General features: G+C 44.6%; 1 protein-coding gene across 1 annotated transcript in view; it reads left to right on the top strand.

Annotated features, from left to right (window-relative positions):
- The window catches only part of DDX24 (DEAD-box helicase 24), a 29520-nt gene that overhangs the window by 13627 nt on the left and 1109 nt on the right, over positions 1-14784 (top strand). Inside the window, exons 3-8 of the mRNA XM_025392490.1 lie at positions 4143-4667; positions 5684-5837; positions 6192-6707; positions 8926-9001; positions 11628-11816; positions 13699-13828. Coding sequence (XP_025248275.1) covers positions 4143-4667; positions 5684-5837; positions 6192-6707; positions 8926-9001; positions 11628-11816; positions 13699-13828 — 1590 coding nt within the window. The remainder of the gene's footprint in view (positions 1-4142; positions 4668-5683; positions 5838-6191; positions 6708-8925; positions 9002-11627; positions 11817-13698; positions 13829-14784) is intronic.

The following is a 14784-nucleotide window of genomic DNA, read 5'->3' as shown; positions in this document are numbered from 1 at the left end:
CCACAGCATTTCGCATTTCTAAAAGTATGTCCAGAATTTCCTTTTTATTGTTCTGCCTTTATGTATTTCCTCGAATATTTCTCCCTCCACTTCTTGTATCATTTTTTGGATTTCCTTGCATTGAGGCTTTACCTTTCTCTGGTCCCTCCCTGATTAGCTTAATAACTAACATCCTGAATTCTTTTTCAGGTAAGTCAGGGATTTCTTCTTGGTTTGGATCCATTGCTGGTGAACTAGTGTGATTTTTTTTTTTTTGTGGGGGGTGGTGTTGAAGAGCCCCATTTTGTCATATTACCAGGGTTGGTTTTCTGGTTCCTTCTCATTTGGTAGAAGAGGGAGGGTCTAGGGCTGAAGGCTGTTATTCAGGTTCTTTTGTCCCATGGGGTGTTCCCTTGATGTAGTACTCTCCCCCTTTTCCTATGGATGTGGCTTCCTGTGAGCCAAACTGCAGTGATTGTTGTCTGTCTTCTGGGTCAAGCCACCCAGCAAGCCTACCCGGCTCTGGGCTAGTACTGGGGGTTGTCTGCACAGAGTCCTGTGATGTTAACCGGCTATGGGGATCTCAGCCATGGATACCAGCGCTTGCTCCAGTGGAGATGGCAGAGGATGCATTGTACTCAGTGAGGGTCCTTAGCTTTGGTAGTTTAATGTTCTATTTTTGTGTTGGTTGGCCTCCTGCCAGGAGGTGGCACTTTCCAGAAAGCATCAGCTATAGTGTGGAGAGGGACCAGCGGTGGGTGGGGCCCTAGAACTCCCAAGATTATATGCCCTTTGTCTTCTGCCACCAAGGTGGATAGGGAAGGACCGTCAGGTGGGGGCAGATCTACGCCTGCTCAGACTTTCCTTGGGTGGGTCTTGCTGTGGCTGTTTTGGGGATGGGGGTAAGATTCCCAGGTCACTGGAGTTGTGTACCTAGGAGGATTATGGCTACCTCTGGTGAGTCATGCAGGTTGTCAGGGAAATGGGGGAAAGCCGGCAGTCACGGGCCTCACCCAGCTCCCAGCTCCCAGCTCCCTCACAAACTGAAGGGCAGGTCTCACTCCCACCATATCTTCCCCAACAGCCCCTGTCTGTTTCCAGGGGGAGGGCTTGAAAACTTGCCCAAGGCTATCCACTTTCCAGCTGTGAAAGAAAAGGGCTTTAGTTCTTCCCCTGCCTGTGAAGTCTGGATTCCTGCCCTCCCCCCAAGTTCTGGCCAGGAGGCTTCTGGTCCTCTTCAGATTGTTACATCAAATTGTTACAGAGTTTGGCTACAGAATGCCTTCTTTCTGTGGAGTTTTACCCCCTGCTCCTCTGGCCACCCGCTAAATGGATCCCTGTGGTGCCAGGCAGGAATGGGCTGCTTGGGGACCCAGCGAGCTCCCAGGGCCTTTCTGCTGCTTCCTCTACCCCTGTATTTCGCTCAGCTCTCTAACTTGACTCAGGTTCAGGTAAAGTCAGAAACTTCTCCCGCAAACGGACCTTCACCTTCTCCAGTGGGGGTGTGCGTTTGGGAGAGGAGGGTCTCCCTCCTCTCCGCATTTGGGGCACTCACAGTATTTGGGGGTCTCCTGGGTCCTGCAGGAGCAGTCCACTTCCTTCAGAGGGTCTGTGGGTCTTCTTGGGATTACTGGTTTGTTCTTGCAGTCAATCTGGAGCTAAAACTCACAGTGCAAGCCTCCGCTTACTGCTCTTTCAGGAGCTGCAATCTAGTCCTGCCTCCTGGGAGCCACATCAATGGTTGGGTTTAAATCTGTTACTTTTCTATTAGTCCCAGCTCTTCTTCGTTTCCTTCTTTGGCACTGAATTTTGTGTGTGTGTGTGTGTGTGTGTGTGTGTGTGTGTGTGTGTGTGAATTCTGTTCAATTCAGGCACTGTCTACCTAGAGTTAGTGTCATTCCTTACAGGTTAAGGGCTCAGCTCACAAGGTTGCCCCCATTAATGATGCTCATCACAAATACTGGTACTTCTGATCAGCTTGGCTACAAATTGGGTATTCCCACAACACCTTCCTCAGGTTCAACACTTTGCTATGCCTGACAGAACTCAGGGAAACACTTTACTTGCATTTAACAATTTATTATAAAAGATGTAACTGAGAAACAGCCAGATGGATGAGATGACTAGGGAAGGGTATGGGGCGGGGTTGGAAGTCAGGAGAGATAGGGCATGGAGTTTCCATCGTCCCTGGGGGGACCACCCAGGAATCTCTCCGAACTCCATTGTTTAGAGATTTTGTGGAGTTTCCATTGCATAGGCATGATTGATAATTGATTAAATCATTGGTTGTTAGTGACTGAGCTCAGTCTCCAGTCCCTTCTTCCCTCCCTGAAGGTTATTGGGGAGAGGCAGCTGAAAGTCTCACAAGGTTTTATATCAGCAACTGAGGACTAAGACCAAATATTTCAACAAAAGATGCTGCTATCACTCAGAAAGTTACAAGGCTCTTAGAAGCACTGTGTCAAGAACTAGGGACAGAGACTATTTTATATATATATATATATATATATATATATATATATATATGTATATGCATAGATACCATTTTATCTTTTTTGTTGTCTTTTAGCTATAATTCTTACGTCTTTTTAGTGATTGTTTTGGGGTTCATAGTATATATCTTTAATTTTATTATAGTTTACCTTCAAGTAATTTACTACTTCACGTACAACATAAGAATCTTATAAGAATATATTTGTTTCTCTCCTCCTTTGTGGTTTTTGTTGTATACTTCATATGTTTTAGAGATTCCAGAATACATTTTTATTATCTTTGCTTTAAACAATTGTTTTTAAAGATGTTTAAATAAGAAAAATAAGGGGTTTTGGGTTTTTGTTTGTTTTTAGAGACAGTGTCTCTCTCTGTCACCCATGCTAGAGTGCAGTGGCATGATCATGGCTCACTGCAGCCTCAACCTCCCGTGCTCAAACAATCCTCCTGCCTCAGCCTCCCAAGTTATGAAGACTACAGGAGTGTGCCACCATGTCTGGCAATTTTTTTTAAAGATAGGAGTCTTACTATGTTGCCCAGGCTGGTCTTGATCCTCCCACGTAGACCTTCCAAAGTGTTGGGATTACAGGCATGAGCCACCATGCCTGGCCATAAAAAGTTTTTAAATATTTACCCTACGTAGTTACTGTTTCGGTTGCTCATTATTTCTTTGGGTACATCCAGATTTTCATTTTATATTATCTTTTCAATTGCATGAAAGACTAATATTTCTGATAGCTCACATTTGCTGCTGGTGAATTATTTCAGGTTTTATATGCCTAAAGTCTTTATTTCACATTTTGTTTTGAGAGAGAATTTTGCTGGGTGTAGAGTTACAGATTGTCAGGGTTTTTTTTGTTTGTTTGTTTGTTTTTTGTCTTTAGGCATTCAAATAAAAAATATTGCTACACTGTCTTCTGGCTTTTAGTTGTTTCTGATAAAAAGTCTGCTGTTCTTCTTATCGAGAGTTTTATGTGTTTTTGCTCTTTTTTTTCCTTATAGTATCTTATTTTTGTGTGTGTGGTAATTTTTTACTGAGAGCTGCTTGTTTCCTTTGCAAATTGTGAAAATTTTTGGAGATCTATAATAATGGTTTCTCCCTTGAGAAAGCATTTATTGGCTTCTGCCTAGGGCATTATCACTTTGGAACTTCTTTAAATTCTCAGCCTGAGATGTTTTGTTTTAACCACCCAGATGATTTGGACTCTGTGTACATTCAAAGACCAGTTTGAAAATGTTCAGACATAGACAAAAGTTTTATATTTACGTTTTCTGAAAACTTGAGAAAATTTTCTTTTACTCCCTCCTTTCTCACCAAAGAAAAGTCTTGGGAAAGTGTTGTGTAGATTACTGCTTCCCACTCCTCACAAAAACAACACATACACCCAAAACTTGCCTTTTATCTCTTTATTTTTTCATTTCTTGGACATTTGTAATTCATTACTGGTGACCTAAGACCTCAGTGCTAGCCTGCCATACTTTTTTTCCTCAGTTTTAATTTACTTGTGCCTTCTGGTTCCATCTGGGGAAATCTGCGTAGAGTGGAGGAGCTTTGGGTCAGTCAGGGTGGCACTTGGCTACCTTATTCTGTGCAAAAGAATGAATTCCAGACTAAAGTATGTTCATCTGTTGATTCACACTGTTTTTATTTTGTTTTGTTTTTTACTTTTAAGGAAGTGGGAAAACTCTTGCCTTTGCCATCCCAGTGATTCATGCAGTATTGCAGTGGCAGAAGAGGAATGCTGCCCCTCCTCCAAGTAACACTGACGCATCACCTAGAGAGACCAGAACTGAGGCCGGAGCTGAGACTGGATCACCAGGCAAGGCTGAAGCTGAGTCTGGAGCATTGCCTGATGATACTATAATTGAGAGTGAAGCACTGCCCAGTGATACTGCAGCCGAGGCCAGAGCCAAGACTGGAGGCACTGGCTCAGACCAGGCATTGCTCTTTGGTGACGATGATGCTGGTGAAGGGCCTTCTTCCCTGATCAGGGAGAAGCCTGTTCCCAAACAGAATGAGAATGAGGAGGAAAATCTTGATAAAGAGCAGACTGGAAATCTAAAACAAGAGTTGGATGACAAAAGCGCCACCTGTAAGGCATATCCAAAGCGTCCTCTGCTTGGACTGGTTCTGACTCCCACTCGAGAGCTGGCTGTCCAGGTCAAACAGCACATTGATGCTGTGGCCAGGTTTACAGGTGAGGTTTAGTTCCATTTAATAAATCCTTTCTAGGCAAATCCCAAATGCTCATTGGTAAAGATGAATGAGCTGTGGCTCCTGCCCTCTAGGGTAAGCCATTCTCATCTGTGAGCCAGACAATTAAGCCCTAGAGAAAATTGATTGAGTGACATTTTTTCAGTTCCCTCAAGGATAATACATAGTTGGTGCCATTGTAGATGCATAGGAAATTTATTGGATACAGTAGATGCTTAGGGCAGGGATTAGCAAACTGTCTGGTTTTGTAAATAAAGTTTTACTGGAATACACCCACACCCATTTGGTTTTATATTGTCTGTGGTTAGTTTTGTACTACAAAGGGGAAGTTGAATAGAGTTAATAGTTGTGACAGAGACCATCTGGCCTATGAGGCCAGTAATGTTTACTAGTGACCCTTTCAGAAAAAGTTGGCTGATCCCTGCTATAAGCAGTTAGGATTTAATTCTCTCAGGGAATTCACTCTGGGAAGGTCTTCACTCTGGGAATTTTAATTTTATAATAGAAGCAGTTAATTACCAAATTGTTACTATTGCTAAGCCCTTTACCTGCATGATACTATGAGAACTTCTCCATCAGAGAAGAAAACAACAGGGCATTAGAGGACCTTTCAGAATAATTATAATTGAGGGAAATAGGAGAGGTATAGCACAGCTGCAGCTCATATTCCCCCCAGCATTATGGTGCACCAGTGCTCAGTTTTCCCAGAGCTTTGGAGGTAAGCAGACCTAGGTTCAAATTCATCCTCTTTGGTGCGGTTGGAGGGGAGGGAGCAGGAAAGAAATGAGGTTGAAGAAGTAGGGCCCAGATCACAGAAGACTTGGTAAGCCCTGTAGGAGTGGCACCAACAGTCTGCCCAGGCCTGCTCTTTTAGCAATGCTCTAGAGCATTACACTGTGCTGATGACTGTCTCTGGTAATCTGGGGTGCCTGTGTCAGCCATGTAAGAAAATGATCACCCAGACTGAATGAGTGTCCCTTATGGTTTTCTGTCCCATAGGAATTAAAACTGCTATTTTGGTTGGTGGAATGTCCACGCAGAAACAGCAGAGGATGCTGAGCCGTCGTCCTGAGATTGTGGTTGCCACTCCAGGCCGGCTGTGGGAATTAATTAAAGAAAAGCATTATCATTTGAGGAACCTTCGGCAGCTCAGGTAATAGATGGTACTTCTCTTTTCCCCCTCACTGCCTTTTCTGAAATGAGCTTCAGGTGACGTGGTGTGGGCAATGCCTTCTTCCCATTGCAGAATGCCATGGTGTGGTATCATCCAGACCCTGGCCTTTAGAAAGCCAAGAGTGCATGAGGGAGAGTAGTTGAGGCCCCGATGTGGTGGTAGTAGTGGTGTGTGTGTGTGTGTAGGATGAGAGTAGGGTGTGCTGTAGATGATTCCTCTTAACCTGTGTGTGTGTGTGTGTGTGTGTGTGTGTAGGATGAGAGTAGGGTGTGCTGTAGATGATTCCTCTTAACCTGCTACTGACTGATGATATGGGTCTCTCTGGATCTGCAGGTGCCTGGTGGTGGATGAGGCTGACCGGATGGTTGAGAAAGGTCATTTTGCTGAGCTCTCACAGTTGCTAGAGATGCTCAATGACTCCCAATACAACCCAAAGAGACAAACACTTGTTTTTTCTGCCACGCTCACCCTGGTGCATCAGGCTCCTGCTCGAATCCTTCATAAGAAGCACACCAAGAAAATGGACAAGACAGCCAAACTTGACCTTCTTATGCAGAAAATTGGCATGAGGGGCAAGCCCAAGGTCATTGACCTCACAAGGAATGAGGCCACGGTGGAGACGCTAACAGAGACCAAGATCCATTGTGAGACTGATGAGAAAGACTTCTACTTGTACTACTTCCTGATGCAGTATCCAGGCCGCAGCTTAGTGTTTGCCAACAGCATCTCCTGCATCAAACGCCTCTCTGGGCTCCTCAAAGTCCTTGATATCATGCCCTTGACCCTACATGCCTGTATGCACCAGAAGCAGAGGCTCAGAAACCTGGAGCAGTTTGCCCGTCTGGAAGAGTAAGTTAGGACTGTCCCCAGAGGCTTAACCTCTAGTTAGTTACTGGGGTAAAAGGGGTCAGGATGGTGGGGAAATGGTAGAAAAGCCACCTTCTGTCATAGGGGCCTTATCTCAGTAGTAGGTAGCCTTTTTTTTTTTTTTTTTTGCACAGCATTTGGCAAGGTTACTCTTTTAGTGGATTTGGTTGCTGTTAAATGCCATACAGAAGCTTCAATACTAATGAATATGGGTGACAATACATAATATTGAATATATAGACAATAGATTAGGTCCTATGCTGGCACTTCAGATTCAGAATCACATTCAGTTACTCTCCTAACATCCTTAAGAGGAAGCAGAATAGATTCATGGTTAAGAGCACAGATCCTGGAACCAGAATGCCTGAAATCAAATCCTAGCTGTGTCACTCCTTAGGTGGTCAAGTTATTTAACTTCTCTGTAATTTAATTTTCTCATTTTTGGGATAATAATAGAACCCATTATAGGGTTGTTATGAGGATTAAGTGATTGTAAATTCATGCGTGTAAAGTATTTAGAACAGTCTCTAGCATATAGTATATGTATATTGCTAAATGTTAGCTTTAATAATTTCTTCTTCTATTACTACTTATTACCATTATCACTATTCTCATTTATAGATGAAGAAATGAGGTCTAGAAAAGCCGATCAGTCTGCCCAAGGTTTCTCTGCCTGGAAGTGGTAGAACTAGGCCTCACACAAGCCTGTTGGACCTCAGAGCCCATGCTGTCTCTCATTCCTGATGTCTTTGTCCATCTGCCTTTGGACCAGGCTGATGCTCAGGGAATGGGGTCCAGATTGTCAAGATGAGGGCCTGGGAAGTTGAGGCAGACTATAAAGTGTCCTTTGCTAGTGTTTTGTCAGGTCACAGGGTAGTTAGTTTTTAGAACAAGTGTTTGATTTACTTGTTTTAAAAAATTGGTAAGTAGTATCAGTGGTTTACTGAGATTAGCTTAGAACAAGGCTTGGCAAACTATAGCCCTCATGCCAAATCTTCTTCCTTGCTGCCTTTTTTTTTCCTTTTTGAGATGGGGTCTTGCTGTGTTGCCCAGGTTAGACTTGAACTCATGGGCTCAAACAATCCCACCTTAGCATCCTAAGTAGCTAGGACTACCAATGCATGCCATCACACCTGGCTGCCGCCTGTTTTTTTAGTAGATGTTTTACTGGAACACAGCAAGACGCATTTATGTATTGTCAGTATCTGCTTTTGCGACAGAGTTGAATAGTTGCCATGGAGACTGTGTTGTTCACAAAGCTGGAAATGCTCTCTGGCTCTTTACAGAAAAAGTTTGCTGATCTTGACCCAGAGCAGTAGTTTAATGTTTTACAAACTAGAATTTGCATTGCGTTTCCCGGCCTCAGCTCAGAAATGCAGGGAGTGAGGATCCTGAAGGGCCAGAATCTTATGTTTTGAAGCACCTCAAGTACTTTTGACTTTCCATGAACCACACATTGAGAAACATCATCCAACACATTTATCAAGTGATGACAATGAACCAGAGGTTGTTTCTATGTGGTGGTTATACAGCAGTGAGTAATGCAAAGTCCTTGCTCTCATGGAGCTTACATTCTAGTAGAGGGAGATAATAAATTGCAAAGTAAGTCCACAGTGTACCAAGTGATCCTAAGAAGTAAGTCGAGCAAGGGTTGGAGAAAAGAGATTGGGTATGTGTGGTCAGGGAGGCTTCTCTGATGAAGTGAAAATTGAGCAGAGAGCTGAAGAAAGTAATAAAGCGAGTCATATGGATATTTGAGGCAAGACCCTTTAAGGCCTAAGGAGTAGCAAGTGCAAAGGCTTGGAGGTGAGAGCATGCTTGGTTTGTTTGGGGAAGAACAAGGAAGTCTGTGCCACTGGGAGGAAGTGAGAGGGTGATAGGATAGGAGGTCACTGACCCAGAATATGGATGGCCTCATTTAACTCACTGGAGGGAGTTTTTTTTATCATTGCAGAGTATGGCATGTTAGTTGGGGTCAGTGAGTCCCAAATTTGGATCCAGACTCCACAACTGAATAGCCATGTACATACCTTGGGAAGTTAATCTCTCGGAGCCTCAGTTTTTTTGCAAAAGGGTATAGAAGTGATATCTTACAGAGTATTGGTAAGGACTGTAACGTTTAGGATGCTCAGCAGTTGGTAAGAATTTGATTAAAGATAGCTGTTAGTTATTATTAATAAGCTTTCTCTCTCTACCCCAGCTGTGTTCTCTTGGCAACAGATGTGGCAGCTCGGGGTCTGGATATTCCTAAAGTCCAGCATGTCATCCATTACCAGGTAGGGGCATCTGAAAATGTATATGCATCTGCCTGCATTGAATCGGGAAATTTTAAGGCAAAGGTTGGGGGAGGGAGGAGGAATTGTTGGTTCTAAGGCTCTTGCATCAGAGAATACCACTGGCATCGAGTGCCCACTACTCCCACTTTTGGAACACTGCTGAGATTTGGTTTCCAGAAAACCTTGCTTTGTCTGATGTCAAGCAACCCTTCTCTCCAAGCTACTTGATATTGTCAGGTTAGAGTCTTAGTTTTTTCTGTGAAATGGGCATAAGTTAAGCTTGTAATTGGTTACCCTGATGTAGAGAAGTATGAATAGAAGAGTGTGGTAGTTTAGATCTGGGCTCAAATCCCAGCTGTGTAACCTTGAACAAGTCATGTAATCTCTCTGTATCTCAGTTTTCTCATGTGTTAAATGGCAGTGAGTACCTGCTTCTTAGGGTTCTTATTGAGGTAAAATAAGTTACTAAGTATAAAGAGCTTAAGAAGCCACCTGGCACATTGTAAGCACTTACTCATGTTAACTGCCATTGATAGTAGCAGTAATATTAGTTTGTGCATCTAGTGAATATCAGCATAAAGCTGTGGTTAGGAGTATGGGCACCGGAACCAGCCTGCCAGGCTTTGAATCCCCAGTCTGCTGCTTCATAGTTGGTTAGCGTTAGGCAAGTTATTTAGTACCTCTGGTTTCAGTGTCATCGTTTGTAAACTGGAAGTAACAATGCTAGCTATCCCATAGGGTTATCCTGAGAATTAAATTGAGCTGATGCTCATGAAGCCAGTAGCACAGTGTAAGTACTCAATAAATGGTAGCTGTTATGGCATTATTATTTTTTCTCTTTAATTCCTCTTTGTGCTTTTAAAAATCTTTTAGGCTGCTGTTTCAGTGAAACAACAAACTCAAAGTGCTTTTTCCCATTCTCTCACTTCACAACAACAATCAACACAGAAGACTTCTGTAACCAAACGTGTGGGCATTTTTCACCACATATCAAGCAGCAGCCTCCAGCTGGGTGTCCTCTTAGTTTCATTTTCTGATGCTGTCTTCCTGGAGATGGCCTCAGATCCCACAAGATGTCCCTCCTCCCCGTGACCAGTCTATAAGTCGGGGCCTCTGGAACTTCTGACCAACCAGCTTCAAGTTGGGGTTCCCTTGACCCCCCTCTTTGGGTTCAATTAATTTGCTACAGCAGCTCTCAGAACTAAAACACATTACCAGTTTATTATAGAGGATATTAGAAAGAATATAGATGGGGAGATGTATAGGCTGAGGTATAGGGGAAGGAGCATGGAGTTGCCATGCCCCTCCTGGGTACACCACCCTCCAGGAATGTCCACATATTCAGCTTATTCAAAAGTTCTCCAAACTCTGTCCTTTTGGGATATTTATGGAGACTTCATTGGGTAAGATGATTAATTAAACCATTGGCCTTTGGGAAGTAGCACTGAAAGTCCCAACCTTCTAATCCCGCCTTGGCCTTTCTGGTGACCAGCCCCCATCCTGAAACTACCTAGGGGGCTATCAGCCATCAGTCAATAGTTTGTCATTAGCTTACAAAAAGACATTACTTTTGAGATTCCTTTGCCAGGAAACAGGATGAAGAGAAAAACATATTTCACTGTATCACAGGTGCTAATTTTGGTTTAGCAAATCTCTATAGTCTTCCCTTTTTTGGGGAAGGAGTTGGGTCAACCTTTGTGGAGTCAAGATGAATCAAATACAGTCCCAGCCCCTAAGAAGTATTGGATCCAGCAGAGGAGGTGAGATGACCACAGCCATAATTTAAGGCAGAAGGTATTAGAAAATTACCAAATACAATGGAAGAGAGGTAACTTCTAGTTTGGGAGGTTGGAAAGTACTTTTTAAAAAGATGCCTGGCATTTAAGGGTGGAGAGGATTTGGACATGTAGAGGCATTAAAGGAAGGAGCAAAGAAATGGGCAGTGTTCAGGGGCACTTGGCTCAGAGTGAAAAGAGGGGATGTGTTGGGAAAGGAATAGTTGCTGAGGCTGGAGGGGTAAGTTGGAGGCAAGTCACTAAAGGCCCTGAGTGTCAGGTTGAAGAGTTGGGCCTTTATCTTATAAGTAAAGAATGGCAAATCTCATTTCTAGAGCTCTTATGAACAGTTCATAGTGGCTGCTTAAAGTACTATATTGAAAAGGATACCTAGTTGTTATCTGGGCCCAGTGGAGAAGACTGTTGTGCTTGATTAATGGTGTGTGCCAGGGGCTCAGTGGATGTGTCAGCAACCATGCCACATTATCTATGGATAATATATATATAGGAGTAGAGACCATGTAACCCAGGGATTAACATGGTCTGTGGAGCTGGGCTGCTTAAATCCTGGATAAGAAGTGACTGCTGTGGTCTGGCTACATGGTCTTGAGGACCTGAACTAGGTTGAGGGGCATGGGAGGGGAGAGCCTACACAGTGAATGGGGTAAACCTGGGAACATTTTGAATGTGGGACTAAGAGAGGAGGGCTAGGTTGCTCTACAATGCTACAGAAGTTTCTACCTGCCTGGCTGGGAGGTAGGAGGGTCCGGTTTGGAGATGTGGCCCTGAGGAGAGGAGGACCAGTGTTTGGCAGTGGCCATGTATTGATCTCCCAGTTCTTCCTGTGGCAGGTCCCACGTACCTCGGAGATTTATGTCCACCGAAGTGGTCGAACTGCTCGAGCTGCCAATGAAGGTCTCAGCCTGATGCTCATTGGGCCTGAGGATGTGATCAACTTTAAGAAGATTTACAAAACCCTCAAGAAAGATGAGGACATCCCGCTATTCCCCGTGCAGACAAAATACATGGACGTGGTCAAGGTAGAAAGCAAAGTTAAAACCCCAGTGTTAATGAAGGGATTGGGCTGCTCCCTTGCAGAGCACCTTGCTGTGAGACTGGCAGCAAAACCCTTGAAAACTAAGGAATGGTTCTGCCAACAGCTGAACAAGGAGACTTGTAGAAAGGATTGAGAGCAACATACCTGGGAAAAGAGAGAAAAGGGGAGTGACTGAAGGTGTGAGGCATTTTCTCCCTGAACCATTTCTTCCTTGTCTGGCCCTGAAGTCCCCCCTGCTCACCGGACAGTGCAGTGGGCATGGCTGCCTGGATATCCTGTCAGAGGGTTGTAGACAGTGTGGTTAGCATTTCTTGCTGAGGCAGATGCTACAGGTTTGGCACATCCCTGGAGCAGGTGCCAGTAAATTCTGTCTTTTGGGTTTTAACTCAGCAGGCATTCCCAAAGTAGGTGCTGCTTACCGTGGGACACTGTATTTACAAGTGACCAAAGTGGGGTGAGTTCTCCTTCCCAGAGGTTTGCCAGCTGTGAATAAAGTTCAGGTACAGTGGAGCAGTGTGGAATTACTGGGCATATGGTTACATTGGGAGGAGAAGAGGTTCTGTCCCAGCTTCCTGCTGGCAAAGATGTGGAAGGGTACAGAGGAGGTGGAATTCCAGGAATTGAGGGAGCAAAAGCATGGCACAGTTCAAGGAATGTTGGCTTCTCTGGCTCAAAAGGAATATTAGCTGTTTGGGGAAATAGGGTGGAGATAAGGCTGGAAAAGTGGAAATCACAGAGAATTCCCATTAGTAAGGAGGAATAGGAGCCACCCAGGCTTCCCGTGATTCCTTTGACCACATCACAAGATCCTTCTCATTTTGCCTCTGCAGTGCAGCCCCAAAACCCCCTAGAGGGAGAGTTGAAATGTTTTATCTTAGCTCAGCTGTGGAAGCGAGCTGTGGCATCTGTGTAAAGAGTTCACTTGGGTTACCTATAGGTTGACAGTCGAACCAGTAAGGGTTTTCAAAGGATGTGGCTGTTGAGGTTGATTGTTGGGAAAGCTAGCGGTTGTGTTTAGATGTGTACACACAGACGGGTAATGGTTGCCCACTGGGCTTTTATCAGGAAACAAAACAAATGCGTTTCAATAGGAACTGAAATGCATCTCACCACTGATCTCAAGAGCTTTTTATTTATTTATGTGTTTATTTATTATTATTATTATTATTATTTGAGACAGAGCTTCACTCATGTTGCCCAGGCTGGAGTGCAATGGCACAATCTCGGCTCACCACAACCTTCGCCTCCCGAGTTCAAGCGATTCTCCTGCCTCAGCCTCCCGAGTAGCTGGGATTACAGGCATGTGCCACCATGCCAAGCTAATTTTGTATTTTTAGTAGAGATGGGGTTTCTCCATGTTGGTCAGGCTGGTCTCAAACTCCTGACCTCAGGTGATCTGCCCGCCTTGGCCTCCCAAAGTGCTGGGATTACAGGTGTGAGCCACCATGCCTGGCTCAAGAGCTTTTTAAAAACACTACTTGCTGGGCATGGTGGCTCACGCCTGTAATCCCAGCACTTTGGGAGGCTGAGGTGGAAAGATCACTTGAGCCCAGGAGTTCAAGACCAGCCTAGACAACACAGTGAGACCCTGTCTTTACAAAAAATAAAAATAAAAATAAAAAAATTAAAAGAAAATAGCTAGGCATGGTGGTGCCTCCCAGCTGCTTGGGATGGGAGGCTGAGGTGGGAGATAGCTTGATCCAAGGAGGTTGAGGCTGCAGTGAGCCATGATCGTGCCACTGCTCTCCAGCCTGGGCAGCAGAGTGATACCTGCCTTAAACACACAACCACAACTCAAGTGAGACTTTGCTTCCCAGAGGCCTGAACTCTGTTTCAGGTGAATATTTTCTGTTACTTCCCCCCAGGAGCGAATCCGTTTAGCTCGACAGATTGAGAAATCTGAGTATCGGAACTTCCAGGCTTGCCTGCACAACTCTTGGATTGAGCAGGCAGCAGCTGCCCTGGAGATTGAGCTGGAAGAAGACATGTATAAGGGTAAGCCCTTGGGCGGGATGGGAATTGAGGAAGTTGAAATCTCTCTTTAACTTTTGCCTTGTTGGAACCATCTCTACTACTGTGGATCTTGTCAGAATCAGCAAGACGTCCTTCCCCCTCTTTGCTAACAGGCCCTAGTCCCAGATGAGTCTACTGGCCTTGGTCAGTCTTTGTTTCCTCTGTCTCTGTCTTGTGCCCTCAGCTGCCTCCTCTTACATGGACAGGCAGTGGAGTACAGTGAGGAAGGGAGCAGGCTCTCTGGCCAGGCTGCCTGTGTTAGAATGCCGGCTCATTGCCTTAACTATGTTACTGAGTCAAGTTATTTAACCTCTGTTGTGTCTCAGCTTTCTCCGCCATAAAATGGAAGTAGTCAACTACCTACTTCATGGGATTGTTGTGAAGACTGATTGAGTTAAAAAATGTTAAGTGCTTGTGGCATTGCCTGGCAAATAGAAAGTACTACATTTTAAGTTACTTGTCATTATGGTTCCTACTACACCTGCCTTCCAAGCTGACAAAGCACTTCCATGCCATTATCTCATTTGATCTTCTCCACTCTCATGACATGAACACAGCAGGAAGTACTCTCCTTTTACATATGGGAACTAGATACTCACAGCAGAGGCACTTTTTGCAGGGCAACAGCTCTGTCACAAGGCATTTCCTGAGCTGCTACTCTGTATGTGACCAGAGGCTGAGGCTTCAGGGATGAGTCTGCTCGTTCCCTGCTCGAGAAAGCTCCTGAGTCTTAAGAAGTGGTAGAACCAAATCTAGAACTCCATGCTCCTTCCACACCACCAAGGATGCGGCTCAGCAGAGATGTTGACACCTCGGTGCCCAAGTCAGCAAATTCAGAGACAGACTAACTGCTGTCTGCTCAGCATGGAAGCCAGGAGCCAAACCAGAGGGCTTGGTGACAGTGAGCTGGTCCTCCTGGTGGCTCAGGGTTGGGGCTT

Source organism: Theropithecus gelada, chromosome 7b (genome assembly GCF_003255815.1).
Source record: "Theropithecus gelada isolate Dixy chromosome 7b, Tgel_1.0, whole genome shotgun sequence".
Taxonomy (NCBI): Eukaryota; Metazoa; Chordata; class Mammalia; order Primates; family Cercopithecidae; genus Theropithecus; species Theropithecus gelada.
This window is presented reverse-complemented; position numbering and strand designations above follow the sequence as displayed.